At 37.8% G+C, this 20,533-nt stretch overlaps 1 protein-coding gene across 1 annotated transcript; it reads right to left on the minus strand.

Moving 5' to 3' along the window:
• Positions 1 to 3,126: 3,126 nt before the first annotated feature.
• nrbp1 (nuclear receptor binding protein 1) lies at positions 3,127 to 20,533 on the minus strand. Its single transcript, XM_007253903.4, has 18 exons — positions 19,846 to 20,533; positions 17,134 to 17,468; positions 16,364 to 16,486; positions 15,049 to 15,150; positions 14,078 to 14,167; positions 13,913 to 13,953; positions 13,643 to 13,737; positions 13,463 to 13,546; positions 13,161 to 13,219; positions 12,946 to 13,044; positions 11,892 to 12,024; positions 11,663 to 11,750; positions 11,446 to 11,496; positions 11,197 to 11,332; positions 7,683 to 7,736; positions 7,524 to 7,587; positions 7,275 to 7,330; positions 3,127 to 5,214 (listed from the first exon to the last, which is right to left on the minus strand). The coding sequence occupies exons 2-18, from the start codon at positions 17,380 to 17,382 to the stop codon at positions 5,119 to 5,121; spliced, it is 1,620 nt and encodes a 539-aa protein (XP_007253965.1). The 5' UTR covers positions 17,383 to 17,468; positions 19,846 to 20,533; the 3' UTR covers positions 3,127 to 5,118.

The raw sequence follows: 20,533 nt of genomic DNA on the forward strand, positions 1-20,533 counted from the left end.
GGTGATTTGTCCTGTTGAAACACCTGAATCAACTTAGTAAATGACCAAGCAGTGCTGTTCAAAAGTCACACCACCCTTTATTTATTTAATATTTAGTCACATGTTCTGAGCATTATGTGAGGATATTAAAACTAAGACAATCTACTCGCATGAGAATAATCTAAAAGAAAATATATATAAAAAATTGAAGCTTTCAAAACCAGATGCAAAACCTGATTAAAAGATACAGAGAAATTGAGTCTCTATATAGTTTAAAAATGTCAGTTTTAAAAATGATCAATTCAGTATCATTGAATATTTTTGGGAAGTCTTCTATGGTTTGAAGTAACCGAACTGAACTGAAATTCCTTGCAGATTTGTGTGCAACACTGAAAGAGGATCTCCTGAAAGTAATATATGTAATATAGGTAACGAATAAATGCTCTAAATGTGGAAACACTGATTCTATATTTAATGTTTTATGATTTTGTGTGATGTTTCTGTTTAAATTTGCTTTCTGATATTTTCCTTTAATTTCCACGTTAAATATACAAAGGGTGGTCTCTGACTTTTTTTGTTTTAAAACATACCATTCATATCATCCATATTTATGGAAGTAAATCTGAAAACAAGCCTTTTAATATATCAATTAGCAGTTGAACACAGTGATATTTAAGAAGTGAAATTAATTTTATAGGATTTACAAAAGGTGTGCAATAATTCTTTGAACAAAATATCAATATTTAGTAGATCCTTCTTTTGCAGAATAACAGCCTTTAAACGCTTCCTATAGCTTCCAATGAGAGTCTGGCTTCTGGTTGAGATTTGTCAGGTTTTATAGTTTCTGATCATGAACAGCCCGCTTTAAATTTTCAGTAATATTCAGGTCTGGGGACTGAGATTATCATTCCAGAATGTTGTTTTTGTTCCTCTGCATGAATGCTTTAGTAGATTTTGAGCAGCAGTGTTTAGTGTTTAGGGGCATTGTCCTGTAAAAAAGTATCCAGCCCAGACGCAACTTTAACTTTCTCACCGATTCTTGAACAATGTTCTCAAAAATCTGCTGATAATGAATAAAATCCACGAGACCCTAAACTTTAACAAGATTCCCAAAACCTGCACTGATCACAGTAGCAGTAAAGTGTTTGTGTTGGAATGTTCTTTTACTGTCCTCCATATAACTCAATTTTAGTTTCATCAGTCCACAGAACCTTATTCCAAAATGAAGATGGCTTGTCCAAATGTGCTTTAGCTTTAGCATACCTCAAGTGACAAGCTTGTGGCGTGTGCACAGAAAAGGCATCCATCTGCAGTGTAAGATAATGTTGTGGGTCTGTGGGTCGACTATGACTGTTCTCACCATCCTTCTCCACTGCTTACCTGAGATTTTTCTCGGTCTGCCACTTCAAGTCTTAATTAGAACTGTGCTGTGGGCTTCCATTTCCTCACTATTTTCCTCACAGTGGAAACTGACAGCTGAAATCTCGGAGATTTGCAAGATTGCATTTGGCCACCTTAACCCTTTTATCATTATTGGAATTACCTGTGTATGTAGATCAAGGGTTACTGAGTTTACCGAACAAATGCTCGAGTTACACAAATCAATAAAACGACAAGGGTGCCCAAATGCACGCACCTGCTTAATTTAATTTAAATAATTATTGCACACTTTCTGTAAATCCTATAAACTTCATTTCTCTTCTCAAATATCACTGTGTTCGTCTGATATATAATATAATTAAATGAAATTGCTGATCCAAACAACCAGTGATTTATAAATTAAAATCATGCAAATTATCAGGGTGCCCAAACTTTTTTTATACCACTGTATATATGTGGGTTTTCTAATGTCATAAAAAGCAGCATATTTCCATATATTTACTCATTCAGTCACTCTTACAGACAAAGGAACAAATACAGACAACTTAGTAACTTAGTGAGGAAGAGATGAAAATGTTGGAAATTAGTGGATATGGTACCAAAACCACACAAACGTGAACCTCAGGGAAAACAATGGACCAGTAAGACTGCATAATACAGATAAAACAATATTATAACAAAATCTTATGTATATTGCCTTGCAGTATAATAAAACAGATTTGTAAGTCTTTGATACGAGAAAAGACCTGCTTGCATTATTCTTACCATATTTGCTTATATGTGAATGTATTGATATAAAACATATTTTAGTTCTCATCAGCAACATTAAGGTTGGTCAGGATGGTCAGAAAGTGAGTGGTTGGTTTGAGGTTCTTTTGCATATTGCAGGAGGAGCATTTTTACGACGATGTTGTTCTAATGATTTATAATCAGGTGTTTGTAGAGAGAAATCACCAAACTGTGCTGGACTTCCAGCCCTCCAGGACTAGGGCTATTCCTTAACATATTTTTAACAAATACTGCAGACTAATGAAGAGGAGCTAATCTTTTTGTGCGTATGGATGTAATTTAGCCAATCAGCAGACTGGATTCTGGAAGAGCATGATTATTGATTGGTTTGCTGATGCTGAGACACAGATCAGTGCAGGACCACAGCTGGATTCCGCTGATGTGAAGCTAAGAGGCCATGACTATTTTCATGAAGAGAACAGCCCCAGCGGCTCATGAAGTGAATTTGTGCCTCAATGCAACATTCAGACAGACCTAATTTACATATAAAGCCAATACCTATTGTCAGTTATGTGAATATAAGTGCTTTGTATGGTTTTGTATTCCTTTTTACAGTATTATTACACATTGTAAAGAAATGGACTCCCAAAAATGTTTGTAGGTTTTCATGTCTTTGGACCTGTTGCCTTTTTAATGTGTCAATGGGGTGTTTTTTTAATGAAATATTTATTTTTCTGGTTTGATGTACTTTTTTCCCTGAAACAAAAAGAGATGGTGTTGGTATGCATGCTGATTTATGTAACATGATTGTTTTTAAATAACAAAATAATAAATAATGATCCGTTTTGGGGGTTTTATTGTGTATTTGTGCAAGGGCTACCGTTTTCTGCCAGTATTTTTTGAAACGAGTAATAAAATACTTTTTAAACAACCCCTTCTATAACCGACCCTGCATTTCATCTGACATGTAAAATGATGACTTTGTTTTGACTGTTGCGGACGAAGACTCACAAAACAAGACAGACTCGCAGTCAGAAGTGCTCTAAGTGTTGTCTTTATAACAAGAAATGGTGCAACTTTAAAAAGATACAGAAGAGGAGTTGTGTTGTCAAAGCAGTTACAAGCTACGTACTGTCCTGTGCGAGAAAAAGGATAACAATGATTGTTCTGAAAATCAAGAGCGTCCAGTATTGTCAGCTTCCAAAACTGGACAGAGACTTAACTACAAACTTTGACATTAACATCCTTTCTTCTTAGGATCGTGAGAGTCACTGTCAACGCATTATGTCGTCTGATGTTTGCCTGGTAGGGAAAAAAATAAATAAAATACAGTGTTGTGCTGTGAGCTTCTGAACAACAGAGACTCTGCTCTTCCAAAAGAGGGAAGGATGTTCATAATAAGAAACTCAAATAGAGCATCTCTGGTTTGCTCTATTTTTATTCAGTTAGGGATCTGTTTTCTGGAAGTTTTGCATCACGAAAAAAAGAACAGCATCTGACCAACTGGCTGATCGGCCAATTGATGAAGATAACCAATAAGAAAACTTGCCCGATCCAAGTTTATACCGGCCCAACTCATCAAAGAGAAGAGTCACAGTAAATATAACAAAAACAAGCTCAAAATAGTTAATTGTCAATTATCCAACCGTCATTGCCTGGGGCAACTGAGGCAGCTTTATACTTCAGAATCAGCTGTTCAGAAGGGCACCACAATCATGTTTTAATATCCAGTACAGTACAGTGTGTGTGTGTGTGTGTGCAAAATGACGTCTTTTAAAGAATAGATCAACTTAGATATTTATACATGCATGCATGTCTAAAGAGCAGATGGCTGTTACGTAATCAACAACAGAGACCGCCCATCAGTAACCAGCAAATAAAGTCATAAAAAGAGCTAAACAAATGCCATCTAAACAAAGGACCGAGTGTGTGTCTTTTCTTCATCTATAGAAGGCACATATTAACAAATCATAAACGGTGTAGATTAGTCATCTATCCAAACTCATCTGTCATATACAAGAGGGGGGAGGGGTAAAACTGGTCAAACCGAGTGCCCTTTTCTTCACACACCACTTAGATGAGAAAATTATACAGCAAACGAGAGCATACATTCACAAATAGTTGCCACAACGTTGAGAGTGAAACACGCTTTAAGATAGTCCATATGTATATAATGTTGATAAATAATCTGCACTTCTCCCCACCCAAACACTGACAGCCCCTCCCCTTTCACAGTATTGGCTTAAGTCAATTTTGCATTGCAGGAGAAAACTAACCCACAGGTATCGTTTACCAAAAAGAGGTGCTCTAATTAAGATTACCTTGTATTTTAATCAGCTATCTTTATGTGCTGCATTCGTAACAGAATAAAACACATTCGTACCTTTTAGACATACCCAAAGATGAACTGTTGCTTAGGGATGCTCTTTAAATTCTCGTTTTAGATTTACGGACTTTTCACTTAACAATCCTAACTAGCGCACCTTTAAAAGGTAAGAAAATACGAGTGCATCATAGTTTATGCTTCTTGAGAACTTGTCAGAGCCATAAAGGCTGGGCTACTTCTCATGTTAATATAAGGAGATTCTAGGTAGAGCAAGATCAATTTATACTTGATGCAATAATAATAATAATAATGCACAAAAAGAGAAAAAAAAAACAACCATCCCACAGATACTGCAAGTAAAAATGTTCCAAAAACAGCTTGTAATACTGACTTAAATAACAACCTTGTCGTTTTTCTTCTTTTGAAGCAGATGGCTACACAGAGAGAATAATTGTACACAAACATCAGGCAACAGTTCCTGCCGCCTACAGCGGTGTGAAGAACAGAGCGCAGGAATTGAGGGAAATTGCAGGAGTTTTTTTTTTTTTTTTTTTTTTTCTTTCATTTTTAGCACAAGTCAAAGTCTCCTGAACCATCCCCGCAAAGCTTTCACTCATTCCGCCGAGCAACGAAGCGCCAGAGTCCCGTCCCGAGCCGAGCGAGAGGATGAGGGGTGGAGCAGAAAACAGCAGCCAGTCCGTGCGCTACGAGGAGACGGTAACAGGGTTGAGAGAACCGTTCCTGCTGTAGAACTTTGAGAACGCCTCTTCCAAAACGGTGGTGAGACGTGGCTGATCACCCTTTAGAGAACAAAGAGAGAGCATATGAGGATGCACATAAAGAGGAAGCAGGAAGACATACAGTGGCTTGCAAAAGTATCCATACCCCTTGAACTTTCACATTTTGTCACCTTATAAACACAAACTTTTGCATGTCACATTTTTTTTTTTAAAGATTTTTATTTGATTAAAGTTTGAAAACCATGCATTATTTTCATTTCACTTCATAATTACCTGCTGATTTGTTTTGGTCTATCAATTAAAATCTAAATAAAAATTGGTAAAATTTTGTGGTGATAAGGTGAAAAAAAAAAAAAAGCTCACAGGTTATGAATATGTTTGCAAGCCACTATAAAATTAGAAGACAGTTTTCAAGCAGTAATTCAATAATTCATGACATGAGGTGAAACACAGATCACTTTAGACTGAGTAAATTCATTTAACTATATCTGCACATTTTTATCTTTACCAGCGGTGCTGAGCATTGTGTAGGGGACTTTACGCAAACACATCACAGAAAGTGAATGAGCTAAAATGGTTGAATAAACAGAATGGAGAAGTAGATGAGAAGAGGAGGCAGATATGGAGAGAAGGAAAATAAGTGAGAAGAGAGAGAGAGAGAGAGAGAGAGAGAGAGAGAGAGTGGGTACACAGATACACAGATGGTGTGGCATCAGTTTTTAATCAAGAGCCAAGTTGCACAAATAATTGCTCTCAGTTAGCTAAGATTATTCAAACACCGCTACTTATCCCCCGGAACAGGAGTAAAGTAAGCAGCGATTCATTTAAAGAGAAGGAGTGGGGGAAATGTCTACAACTTATAAAGTCCAGTTCCAGCTGGTAATTTAACGTCAGCTGTATATGGACTGTACTCGTAAGATTCTAACAAAGATAGCTGGAATGAAGTCTAACTGCAGTGTGGTTTGTAATATGTAAATCAGCTCAATTTGCAATAACCAGTAGTCTGTGCTGGTCTCTCTCCTGTGTCTTGTGCATATTTTGTCTAATCAGCCTCCAGTTTTAGCCATGACAGATCATGGTCCTTATTTGTTATGATGCATCATTAACACACAGGGGTGTACTTTATCATACAGTAAAACAAATCTAAATTTTGTTAAAAGGCAGTTTTCTGTTTTAAAAGGAGTATGCTATGTTTATTTTGGTATTTACTCTGAAGCTTATATTTGCATTTCATTAGCATGTGAACATAGCATTAGTCTTGGTGAGTTACCGTTCATAGCTTTCTTTTTACTGAATGTTTGAAACAGCTACATTTTGCTACAGGAGTATATTCTTAAAAGTGTTTTGTCATATTGTCAAGAATATCTTTATTGCAAAATGACCCTCAAATATTGTAATATTACTTTAGGGGCATATCGTCCACCCAATATTAAACAACACTTTCTAGTTGTGTCAATTAAACATAAATCAAGCATTTATTTTCAAGTTTAATTGTATTGTTTTTTTTTAAAACACAGCTTTAGGCACAATATGAATTCTAAAAAACCCTGGAATAGTGAGTACTGTTGGTGAATGCTACATGTGAAAATTCCTCCACATTCCACCTTGATGGTGAGACAAATGCTACAGATAGTATAAATGACTCTCTGACAGCAAAATTAAAGATCATCCAGTTTTTTCCCCAAATAAAATCATGGTATCACTGGAAAGGGCCTGATTCTTGGAGATTCATTCTAGGTTGACATGTTACATCAGCATCGCCCACAGAGCTCTGTCAATCAAAGTGAGTTCCAGAAAGATCAAAGGCCGTGGGAGGAAAGCCGTGGGAGGTAACTTAATAGCACATTAAAAAAAAAAAAGGCTACAGAAAAGGCTTAAAATACGATTTTGGCTTTAAATAAAAATAGATCAACTAAAGCTGAACATCATTAACAAGGAAACAAATCATCCGCAAGAGGAAGAAATTATAGACCATTGACGTGAGATGAACCTAAAAGCTCACCCTCTGAGCAGCTGCACTGCTGATCTGAGTGTCACGCTTATTTAAGACACCAATATTAGACTGAAATATGACGTCTCTGCATTACTGACAGGTCTGAGATCAGTGTTGAGGAGCTTACCTCACTGATGAAGCCAAGCTGAACCAGCTCCACAGCCAGCTCCTGCACATTCTCATCTGCAGAGAGACAGAGGGAAATATGAATCAGGCCATTTTCTTGGTAGGTAAAAAAAAAAAACAGACCCAGTAATTGGTGTGTATATATGAAACAATATAATAAATTTAAAAAAGGAACATTTAACAGTATCCGATAAAATTGGTAAATGATAACAGTCACACTGAAAATGTTAGGAGAAGTGATAATACTCACTTGGTGCCAAGTCACAACTCAAATGTCTGTTCAGCTTATCTTCCAGTTTTAGCAGTAAGGTCAACTATTAAAAAAATACAAAAATATATATGTATTAGTTATTCAATAGAGTGGACGACTGGACAACCTGATCTACATCTAAAAACCAACATGACTCACATGATGTTTAGCTCCTTCCTCAACCGGCTCAATGTTGCACTGCATCTGGAGAACCTTAAATGACAGAAATCATCATGTTAACATGCTATGTGCAATAAAATCATGCAAACATATCATTTTTGTGTGTAATATTAGTTTAAGCAGTATGTGTTTGTCTATTGTTGTGATTTAGATGAAGATTAGAACGCATTTAATGATCAATTTATGCAGAAATCAAAGTAATCCCAAAGGGTTCACATACTTTTTCTTGCAACTGTATATACATATATGGTTGTTCTACTTTCTTTCATCTACAAGGCATCCTGAGGCCAGCATTACATGTTTGATGAGTAACCACTAGGGGTGTGACGAGACACTAATACCACGAGACGAGACGAGACACGATATTGGGTTCACGATAACGAGACGAGACTTAAAAATGAAATTTTAAAGAAAACTTTTTTTTTTTTTTTTTTGGACAAAATCATATACCGCAAACTTAACAGACTGGTTTCTCTCACTCATTGATTCTATAAGGAATAGAAATAAGAATAAAATATTAAAATACAACTTTTCTAGGTCTTATTTAGTGCAAACATAAGTGCAAACCACACCCAGTAATATTAAGACTATGGTTTGTGTTTTTTTTCTCCTAAATATCTTGTAATTTAACTAGGTATAACCATAACCAGTCATATTAAGACTATGCTTGAAGTGCAAACAGAGACAGAATATTTTTTTAATAAAGTACAGAGCTAGGGGATTAGTACAACTGCCTATGAAACAGTCACGTGTAGGATTTACTTACAGTATTTATATATAGTTTGTGTCTTGTTGGTCACTCTGTTACCCTTTATTGTTTCCACTGGAGCCAAAATGCAGCCAGACATACAACTACTATACCCTGTAAGGTTGTTTGAACTGAATGATGTAAAAATATAGAAGAAGAAGAAGAAGAAATGCCTCTCTGGACAGATTTTGTTTACATGTATCCCCTGTCTCTCTGTCGCGCTCAGCGTGACTAGTTTCCGCCCGTTCTCGTTTTTCCACCCGTTCTCGGGCTCCCTATCTCCTTATAAAGGCGGTTTTTCACGGCCGCGGTACCGCGACCCTGACAACACGGGTTCGATCTTTTTTTTTTTCCTTACCACGTCTGCACAGATCTGATTGACTGAAGAGAGCGTTTGGTGATCTTACCCCACACGTGATTGGTCTGTGAGTTTACTGCGCCGCACAATTAAATCCTTCTCAGTACTTTATCGGTTTGGGTCCGCATTGGACAACGTTTGGGTCCGGACCGCAGTCCGCCCATTAGTGACCTCTGTTCTATACAAATTCCTCTTCTGCTTAGAGCTGCTCTCACACTCGCTGCTACTGGGTTGCCAGATCCCTCTTAAAAAGTCCACATTAAACTTTTTTTTTCTCCGGCGAGACAGGTTTAAGCATGACGAGAAATATCGTCACATTTTAATCTCGTGAGATCTCGTGGCACGATATCTCGTCACACCCTAGTAACCACTGATGTTATTTGCAGCTGTTTTTGACTTAAACAAAACATACAAATGGTTAAAAAAAAATGTCCCCCCTTCAAAACCACAAATATTTAGAAAATACAACAGATATCCAACAAGACCTGTTAAAAGCAGGGGTGCAACAGTACATGTATTCACCCCAAACTATCAAACCACCTACAGTCACACTGCTCTGTAACTTAGGAACTTACAGGTGTGTTAGATTATTTCACAAGTGTGAGCCCACCTGGGAAACTGGTTCACCACACTTTCAGTGTATTTCTACCAGTGGTCACCCACACAAAGAGTGCATAGAGAAGTCCTGCAATCACTGAACGAAGCGATGAGTGGTTGCTGGCAGGCTAAAATCATGCTCAAGTGCATGGCTGTGTGAAAGTGTGTTGTCTTGAATCCCTGCTGCTGCTGCTGAACTCCGAAATAATCTCCTCTCTGTCAGCAGTGAATTTCCCAGCAACACAGCAGTGAATTCGACTGATTGTAATATGATCAGCTTGGTTTCTCTATAGCTTTTTACTGTTAGAATCATTTTAAAGGGTATAGAGAGTGTGTTTCATGTGATTCTCACTGTATTGTACATTTAATAGTTTAATCTGTTGCGAAAGGGAAACCCTGGAGCCAGTGATGTTAGCATGCTCTGTGTGCAGCCTAACACTGGACACACCGTGCCAGTCTGACCTACTTATACTGAGAAGCACCAAACTTCATTTATCTGATCGCTCTGACCACGTACCAGAAGCAGCATGTTTGTTTCAAGTGGCAACATTTTATTGTTTCTGACATCCAGGCAGAGTACCACTGTTGGCTTGCTGTGCCATAACAGGTTTCAACAGGGTTATTAAAACAGTATTTTCTTATATATATATATATATATATATATATATATATATATATATATGCACCCCCTAATAGTTAGTCTTATTATTACATCCAAGCTATTAAGTAATTTGTTATCCATATTTCAGGCCGCTTTTATTTTGATACACTATTGTTTTAAATAACAGTTCTGAATTTTTGCTACTTTAACCCAAAAGAGCCTAATGAAGTCCCAAAGTGACACATACTGAACATCCTGAGAGCCTCATTACAGGAGAGTGATGTGAATCCGTGTTCATTTATCTGATCTTATTTATAGAATGTAGGTGTGCTTAGTGTTATGGTCAGTTATGGTACTTTTAAAAATGCATTTTTGGCTTCTACAGCTCTGTTTTAACCATTATAACAACACGCATGCTTTAATTAAATGTTTATGATCCATATAACTAGTTAAAAACTTTTCTAGAACAAAATGTTAAAATAACAAAACATGAAGTTTTGTCATTTGTGTTACATCAGTATTTTAACATATTTATAGTCATGAGTCATGAGTCATAAGCTGCTCACTGAATTTATCTAATCAATTTTAAATTTGGTATCAGGATTCAGAAATAAGTCTGGGCTCTAACGGGTTAAAATTTGTGTTATTGTGAAATAGTTGGTAGAGTCGGTAAAGACTACGGTGTACGATACAGACAGAAAATGTGATGTGTCATTGCACTGTTGGATATTTTAATATTGATGTAAAACTCAATAAATTAAGATCCAAACTTAGTTGAAGCTCCTCTCTAAAGTTTTTTTTTTGGGTGCTTTTCTTGGCTGTACTCATTTTTCCCAGGAAAAGAAGTAGTTTGGTGTGTGCATTTACTGCACAGAACCTCTACCTTCAGCCTAGTTATGTAATCTGAGCACAGTCTGCAGCGTGAAGAGCACAGTCTGCTGCATGTGGGCAGTGCAGTTTGAGTTTGTTGTTCTTACACAAAGTCATTTAGGGTAGTTAGGGTTAAACGTAAGTTCCTCCTCTGAAAGAGCTGAGTATTATCTATGTAAAAGACCAGCCAATCAAACTCTACACTGGCAGCGCTTTGCAAGTTAGAAGAGCAGCTACACTGGAACAGTAAGCACACAAATGTAAACCAAACCCCAGAAATCCTCCCTTCTGCACCTGCTCTGCTATTCTATATCCTCACCTTTCTGGTCTCGAGTTCTGCAGGTTCTGGAGTGGGTGTCTTGACAGAGGGTGGCACAATGGGGGACTTCACTGCTTCTTGCTGGGGCTGCTGTGGGCAGGGTATGCCAAAAGCTGTCAGCGGATAGATACCATTCCTGAGGCAGACAAGAGCACCTCACTTCAGTTCACAGCCCAAAGAAACTGTGCTAAAATACTGTTTGCAATATTTCCTCTCTGTTTATAGTTGTTTGTCTTATGATTTTCTCACCTCACATCTTCCAGAAACTTATCAAGTTCCAGAGCAGGGAACTGAGAGAGCCTATTGAAGGAAAGACATATTTACTGAAAATATTCCTTTTATTTCTTTTTTTGGAGAAAAGAGAAATTCTAAGAGTGACAGATAATAAAGTCTTTGTTTGCAGATTCACATGCTCAGAGCTTATGACTAAGCTGCATGTTTAGAACCAACACAGGAGGAAACTCACTTCAGCTGAACTTCCTTCCTCTCCATGATCACCAAATTAGGGTCCATGTTCTTAGTCATTTCCTCTAACGCATTTTCAGGAATCATGTCTGTAAAAGAATGCAGATCATTGTTTTTCACATGCAATCTTGATTGTGTGTTAAACCCCAGGAAGAGCAACGCTTGCTGATTGGGGCTTTTAAATAGCCGCATCACACACACGATCAGTTTCGACAGAAGTGGAAACTCACGCTGGTGGCTGACGATGCAGTGTGCTGCCAGCAGCTTCAGCAGAGGCACCTCAAACAGAGCCTGGTGGAAAAGCAGCTCTCTGGCAGTGGGCCTCTTACTGGGGTCCACTTCTAGACACTTCTGGATGAATTCCTGCATGTTCAGACAAGGAGCAACAAACACAGGTTCACACATGATGTAGACAAAAAAAAAAAAATGACACCTGATAACACATTTCATAAATCATCATACCAACACACAGTCACACAAAAACCTTATACCTCCAAAAGAGCAACTTGACAGCAGTGATTATTGATATACAAATCAATGCCTATAACTGAACACATAAAACAGGTTCACTAAATTACAGATGAGAAGACCTGCCATAAGGCCTGTCACAATTATTTTTGTGGATAACATATTGTCCCAGAAATGGTGGCAATAAATGATAGTCAATTAAAGGCTGAAAATAATAATAATAATAATAATAATAATAATAATAATAATAATAATAACAACAACACAACAGTATATCAAATTTGTAATTAATCATAGATTGGGAAAATATATTTTATTATTTACCTACTGAAGTCCACACTGAGTGTATAAAGTCCCAGTTATTGAAGCATTGCATGACTGGCTAAAATACTGTTTACTGTTATATATATGAACAAATATATGCAAATAGAACACAACAGACAAGATCACGATAATCAAATATTATTGAGGTCATGTCCATTTACTATACAAAAAATCAATAATGTAAGTATTGTGACTGGTCCTGCCATTAATTTAATTACTTTATTTACTAGTTTTAAGCAACTTTAACTGAGGAAAGACACTGTCATCACTTTAACTGTGCTTAAACATAGAAACCACACAATGCAAACAGTATTTTACTGAACTGAATTGAACCGAACTATAACTGAACTGAATCTATGCTCTCACTTTATTCAATTTATATGTTATACATTCATGCATCTTAATTAGCAGCAACCAAGAAAAGAGCCAGCTGTGTGAACAGGCCTTAACTTGACCATATTGATCATCACTTCAGGTTAATCCAGCACTTACCCTTTGCAGGGGGTCCTCCAAGGACTGGATGGCACTGTTAATGGCTTCTTGTGACACATACGACGACTCTCCATTACTTTGGATTTCCAGCACAGCCATCTGTAAAGACACAAAGAGAGAGAAGTTTAAACAAATGGTCTGGGCTTCTCCAGAGCTTCATCTGGAGTATACACACACAAACACAAACTCTCCCACACACCCGACGCAGCACTCACCTCTAAGGCGCACATTCCAAAGGAATAAATGTCCACGGCTGTGGTGACATTGGCAACAGCTGAAGAAGAAAACAAAAAGAATATTTATAGTATAGACATATTTACATACAAACGATTACGCGGTCTCCTCTCTGGAGAACCATGAACAGCAGGGCAGAAAGAATAACAGTAACATTCACACTGTATATTTTAAGATACACATCAGACATTTCGATTTAGCCTTCCATTAAATGGTTATTCCAAAACAGAGATTTATGTTATACGAGCAAGTATCATCACTTAATTAAAAAAAATTAATTTACCTCCATATTCTGGTGCAAAGAAATGCAAACTTTTTTGTTCCTCCCGACATGTTTTAACATGGTTATTAATGGTGTCTGGAGCAACTGCATGAGAAACACACACACAAAAAAAATCAGAACAAAACCAAAAGATTCCTGAACCACAATTTCATTGACTCACTAGAGCATGCTGTAGCCCACCTGAGCCAATTTTGATGAGGCCATTGTGCTGTATGAAGATGGTGTCACAGGTCAGGTTTCCATGGATGATGGGGGGCTCACATGAATGCAGGTAACTGTAAAAATAAACATTCGAGGATTAAACTTAAAATAGTACCATTTAAAAAAACAAACAAACAAACAAAAAACTCTCTCTAACAATGATGCATCAAGGTGTAAAATCAATTCTTAGCAAGTCGTGAATCAAAAGTCAAACATTAAAAACCAAAGATGAGAATGTGACAAACTGACCTTAAAGCAGATAATATCTGAGTACACCAGCGTTTCCATGCCTAGGAGAAAAGCACAAGGATGTTTACATTTCACAGAGCATAAATACAGGCTATTTAGACAATAAGGGGTTAAATAAAGGAACATTCTTTAGATTCCTTTGAAAATGTAAACAAACATTCATACCTTTTCATTCATAGTCTTGTGATTTTTCTTTGTCTTCTTCAGAAACTGTTTCAGACTCCCTGAGGACATGTACTCTGTGATAAAAATAACCTGATAGGAACAATATGTGCAGGTTATTTCAGGTGTAATGCACAATAACAGTAAATCAGATTTGAGAAGTGCAAAAACAAAACATCTAATATGCATCTAAAATCTAAAATGTAATATTCACATACAAATATATATATATGTATATATGAATTTACACAGATCACTCACAGTCAGCTCAACTCTTGTTCAAACTGCTCCCTTGGGGTAAGCAGTTTCAGGGCATTTTATGTAGAACATCAAGGTTTCAGAACAGCATGTACCCATCGGCTATTAGAATGCTACAGCCCCCTGCTTTATCATCATAATGTCGTACATTATTGTATCTCTGTCCTTTTTGTGACTGTGTATAATTGTATGTGTTTCGGCTGCACTGTAACAAATTCCTCTCTTAGTCAGTACTGACAGGGCAATGAAGTGATGAAATGAAATTTAATGAAAACAGATTTCAGAGGGAAACTGAATCAGCCATAGCTCAACATTTTAATGCTGGTATAAGAAAAGATATATCGTTCCGTCGTTAATCTAATGTGTAAGGACTAGTTGAAATATTTTTGTAATGGACCGTTATTTGCATCAACTTGTTCTTCAGCCACTGAAAGTACCATAATCTGACCTGCTTTGTCTGTGCCTCAAGTATTCAAAACACTGGCATTACAGTTTCTATTCATATTTCTAAGAGGCGCAAAGTTTGACCACTGAGCATTTACAAAGCATTTAAAGTCTAAGTTTAACTGTGATCAGCTTTAGACATACAAGCCCTGAACACAGATTAGGCCTGTACTGGTTGTCAACATTGATCACACATTTTAATCCAAACTTGGATTTAATCAGGATTGTTTTCCTCTCTGCTGTACTTATTTTGTTGTTGCTGAGTCACTTACCCTGGCTCTGTTCTCCTTCACATCAGCCCAGTACTTGTGAAACTTCACAATATTCAAATGCTCCAGCTGAATCAAGTTATCGAACACTGCTTTCACTTTTTCCTAAAATTAAAAGGGAAAAATTGTAATTAAAATGAAAATATATTTATAACAGCTAGCACTCCAGACATTACGGATACATTATCAGTGCAAAACTGTTACATAAGCCAAGTGCCCTAAAAACACAAAATGTAGTACGTGAATGTATTATGCAGCACAAGTACACTTAATCTCTTATTATTCAATTGGCGAATTGCGCAATAAGCAAGAGTTTTTACTATCATGTTATAATTAAAAGACGATCAGAACGTGAAATATGTGAACACACTAAAGGAGAAAGGTATCTGATTACACTACAAAAGTCTTCAATGCAGCATCTTTTCCAACAATCTCAAAACTGTGCAGAATATTTCTTCTCCCTAAAGATTTGTATGTGGACCCTAGCACAATTCTTAACCCTCAAATGATGTAATGTACACATTAGTTTTATAGCTGTTACTGAATAACAGATAAAACAGACATATAATATATAGTATAACTCCTAGACACTAAATACTTAAATGGCATTTTCTGTAAAGTTCATAGCAGATACGTAGTAGTTACTGAACAGATGATAGTGGATACTAAACAACTGAATGCAGGTTATATTCAGTGAACAACAAAGTAGATTAAAATGGGGGTTAAAATGTTCAAGGGGTTAAAAAAACATCTGCATGCCATGTGTATTAAGAAATGAGTTTTGCTCATTCTCCAAAAATGTAGCATTTTCCATTTCTTAGCTCTGTGACTAAGCCATAGCTTGACCCACTTATTATAACTGATTAATTGCTAAGATGTATGTCTACTCAGAGCAGCACATGAACACTAGCAAAATACACAGAGCAGATGAACAACCTGATTAACATCTAAGAGTTCTGTGTTAGTATATCCAAAACACAGAATGTGCCGTTCCGTCTTAAGTTTGTATCGAAGAAGAATGCTGTTCTCTTAGACATTTATACCAGTCAGCGGATGCTTCTATCAGCTGTGGGTAAGGAGCTCATAGACAAATCAGACACAAGCTAACTATGTTTAGATCTATTGCTGGTAGCTAATGACCAGCAATGACATTTTTTGCTGTGTGGAGATGATACAAGTAGGACTAACAAACAGCCAAGAAAACAGTTTGGTGGGAACCACCACACAATTTAGTGGACTGACTAAGAGGATGTATTTGTAGGTTGTGTTGTTTTGTGTCTGCTTGTGCTATTTTATATGTGAAATAATTTAACTGTACCTCCTGCAGTTTGAAATTTTTCCTTTCGGAGAACATGACCTCATTCCACACCACCTCCACTCCCTCCTCTGTGTCCATAGCCAGGTAGGCGTTGTCGATGCCAGGAACATTTCGCTGGTTAACCTGTGGAACAGTGAACATGTGAACATCAACTACTTACAATTCTAAACATTTGAAGCAACAAAGAAGACTGACTGTTTTAATTAGGATTCACACATGTATCTCCTTGTCCAACAAACTTAAATTAAAAAATGTGCTTTAAAGTCTTTCAAAGATTTATTTTTTATAACAGAATTCAGTATATCAACAGAGAAATATAATGAACTATCTTGGATCATTTTCTGTAACATTGTTATTATTTTAGCACACATTTCTGCAAAAAAATAAAAATAAAAAAGGAATTAAGCCGCATTTCCAAGGGTTCAACAGCAGCTTCTGCTCTCATTTACTGGTCCACTGTTCACTCTGCAGAGTGTATCTGAACTGTTAGGGCTACAGTCATGCGCAGCCGAACAAGGACCGTCCAAACACACACACCCCTCATAAATGTGACTCATGCTTCTCACAACACATTGATTACGTGTTTCACCATCTTCAGGAATTCGAACATAACCATATTTCATTCAAATAATAATAAATTAGAAATCCTCTTTTTACTGAAAATTGTCTATTTTTTCTTTCATCAGATAAACCCATTCTTAATGCTGTACAGTAATAATATCACGGTTTAACTTTATTTACAGTCCTGCTATAGAACCAAAGCTCTGTACCTCTTCTCTGCGTTTCTGCCAGCGTCCACATGGGCTCTCTTCCAGAATCTCAGACTCATCCTCACTCTCCTCCTCCTCGTCCTCAGTGGCTGCAGTGGCGGCAGGGGGAGGCTGAGTTACTGTGGACACCGGGGGAGATACAGAGGAGACACCCTGGCCAGCAGGGACGGAGGCTACCGACTCAGGCTTCGCTTCCATGGTGGATGTTGGAGCAGTAGAAGTGAATTGTTTGCCTTCTCCTTCAGACATCACCGATGGATAACAGACTTTGCCCACAACCTCCGGCTACAAACGCAGTCTGGAATGCTCGCACCACAAGGGTGGGAGGCAGATTACTGTGTGAGGAGAAACAGAATGGGCACAGCTAAGATTATTACATGGTAAGACTGTGGATGTCAGAATTTAACAAAAACAAACTAAGGAACTACAATAATAATTCACTCTATTCATCCAAATCATAGGTATACTGTGACAATGGAGGTCTGACTTTAAAAAAGAGAAGTCTTAAAGTAATGACCTGTTGGTCTGTCAGAATGACAAAATCCACTGTAAACCTTTAATGTAAAATAAAACAAAAAGTTTTAGGAGTGTGACAGAGAGGACATTGCACATCTTGATCACTAAATGACAGACAGGTCATGTCAAAATAGGTCACAATCATGAACAGATTGTGTCAAAATAAGTCACTAATACAACAGAACAAACAGACGTGTCAAAATAAAATTCACCAATACAAAAACAAAACAGTGAAATGAAACACAACAACAACAACAGAGCTCTATGCAATAACATTTACAATCCAGATCTACAATCCAACACTATAAGCAATCAGATCCTCACAACACTTCAATTTCTAGTATAAATCCCTCCGAGAAGTCCAGGGGACATAACTGCAGTAAAATAAGTAGTAAAATGTAGTAAAATACTTAATATCATTGATTAGTATCATAGTCGTGGGGATATTTAATCAAAAGAAACAGTTACTTCAATAAAAGTATGCTCCGAACAGAAATGAAAAGCAGATAGCAAAGAGTTTCATATAGACCCGCATAGGAACATTATTGTATCTATAAATCTCTTGGTGAAGCCTTGGGGCTAATATGAAAGTATTGAGAGAGGGGTGAGAGCAACAGGAATGCAGTCCAGGTGCTGAATTAGGGAATTAGGAGCTAACTGAGAAGGATTAAAACGGGGATGAGGAACAAGCAAATTCCTTTCCTCACAAATATGCAGACATTTTAGCAGCTCAAGTCAACAAAAATGTATGTTTTCACATGTAACAGAAATTCAAACCACTCCAGCACACATCTGGCTAGTGGACATCAAATGTATAGCATAGGTCCAATGTATTGTATTCAGATCATTATTGTACACAGAGTATTAATTAAATAAAAAACAACAAATATCATAGGTTTGAGTTGTTTCTGAATCAGTTTCTCATTTTTTGCTATGTATAGGTTTATGTTTGAATCAAATTAACATTGTTGTTTTATCCTATAAACTACAGACATTTCTCCCCAAGTTCCAAATATTGTCATTTAGAGCATTTATTTGCAGAAAATGAGAAACGGCTGAAATAACAAAAAAGATGCAGAGCTTTCAGACCTTAAATAATGCAAATAAAACAAGTTCATATTCATAAAGTTTTAAGTGTTTAGAAATTAATATTTGGTAGAATAAACCTGGTTTTAATCACAGTTTTCATGCATCTTGGCATGTTCTCCTCCATCAGTCTTACACACTGCTTTTGGATAACTTTATGCCACTCCTGGTGCAAAATTTCAAGCAGTTGGTGGCTTGTAATCATTCATCTTCTTCTTGATCATATTCCAGAGATTTTCAATTTGGTAAAATGAAAGAAACTTTAATAATTTTAAGTGGTCTCTTATTTCTTTCCAGAGCTTTATATATGTTCGATCAGCCATGCCCACTGACGCGCATAATAAAAATCACTACAGTCACTACAGCGCAGCCAATGAGAAGAGACAACAGAACAGGGTACACTAAACTACACTCATATTAGATACATATAGAGGCCCTTTAAAACTATTTTGCATTATTAGCTTTTTGCTGAGTCCCTCGGTTAAAGTTATATAGTATATTTTTTGTCTGTTTAGGTGTATAAAACTATATTAACAGTGTTATCAGGTAAAGCAAAAATATCTGAAATAGACAGTCGTTTAACACAAGCCTCTTTTTCAGGTTTTGTAGTTAAGTAAAAATCACTTAAGCAGGTTGGTACAAGCTCATCACAGTCTGCTATTTTTAGCTTTTTAGCTGTGGCTAATTTATGGCGGAACGGGTTTCGGTAAAACGCGGAATCCGTTGATTCCTAGCTAGTTAGCTATCGTGTGTGAGTAACTGGGTTATGAAGATTTGTACAGAAAGCTATCGCCGGATTCCTCAGTTCACCGAGCCCCTGACGGGTCCCCGCCCTGCAGCGGAACACAGGCGGGCCGGCGGCGGACTGCGCTCCTCTCGGGCTGATCTTGTAAAACTTGTTCCTCCGGTTTGGCTCCAGCAGCAGCTACAGGCCTCAGGAGCTCCAGCAGCTCCCGATAAGGCCACTGCACCTCTACAACATCAGTTCACCACATCCTGATCACTAACCTCACCCACAGACCAGCGTCACCCCGGTAACACTTTAATAAACATGTTAAATATCGATTAAAACAGACTATAAACACTGAGAGGAGGGCTTTAGGTACTCACTCTGTTCAGGCGCCGCGCCAGCTTAGGTCAACTCCAGCAGACAAAAAGATCCAGACCTGAGGGTTAAGATACATCCACAGGAGCGACTCTAAACTAAAGTCTTAACCCGAAGAAGAGGAGGAGGAGGTTTAGGCGGTGGTGTTTCAGCTCTGAGGAGTGAGATCTCCTCACCAGCCCTCCTGATCTGTGGAGTTACTGCGGATCAAACAACACACCTGATCGATACACACAGACAGACCCAGAGAGACAGGGTGGAGGAACCACAGCGAGCTGAGCTAACTAAATTAGCCACTCAGCTAACTGTCTGACCCCACAGCGCGGGTTTAACCCCCTAACATGTAAAACTGAGCTCTAACTGAACAGTAGAGGCGTGTCTGTGTGAAATAAAGCCCAGCAGAAGAAAGTTAGCGGCGGGGTTTGTCTCAAAGGCGTCGTCCCGACCGGCTGGCGGAAGCCGTTTGTTTGCCAGTAGCCGGAGACTCTAACGGAGCGCTGTGTTCACTGGAGACAGGCCGCACCGCGCCGACACGCCCCGCGCAGCTCCCCGGGCTTAAAGGGCTGATATACCGCACACACGGCCGCCTCCACGAGTCCAACAACACCCACTAATACCATCAGAACATCTCCGCTAAACACCGCACACTAATGGCGACACCAACTACTGCTTCTTCTTCAGCGGTATCACACC

This window comes from Astyanax mexicanus, chromosome 1 (assembly GCF_023375975.1).
Source record: "Astyanax mexicanus isolate ESR-SI-001 chromosome 1, AstMex3_surface, whole genome shotgun sequence".
Lineage (NCBI taxonomy): Eukaryota > Metazoa > Chordata > Actinopteri > Characiformes > Acestrorhamphidae > Astyanax > Astyanax mexicanus.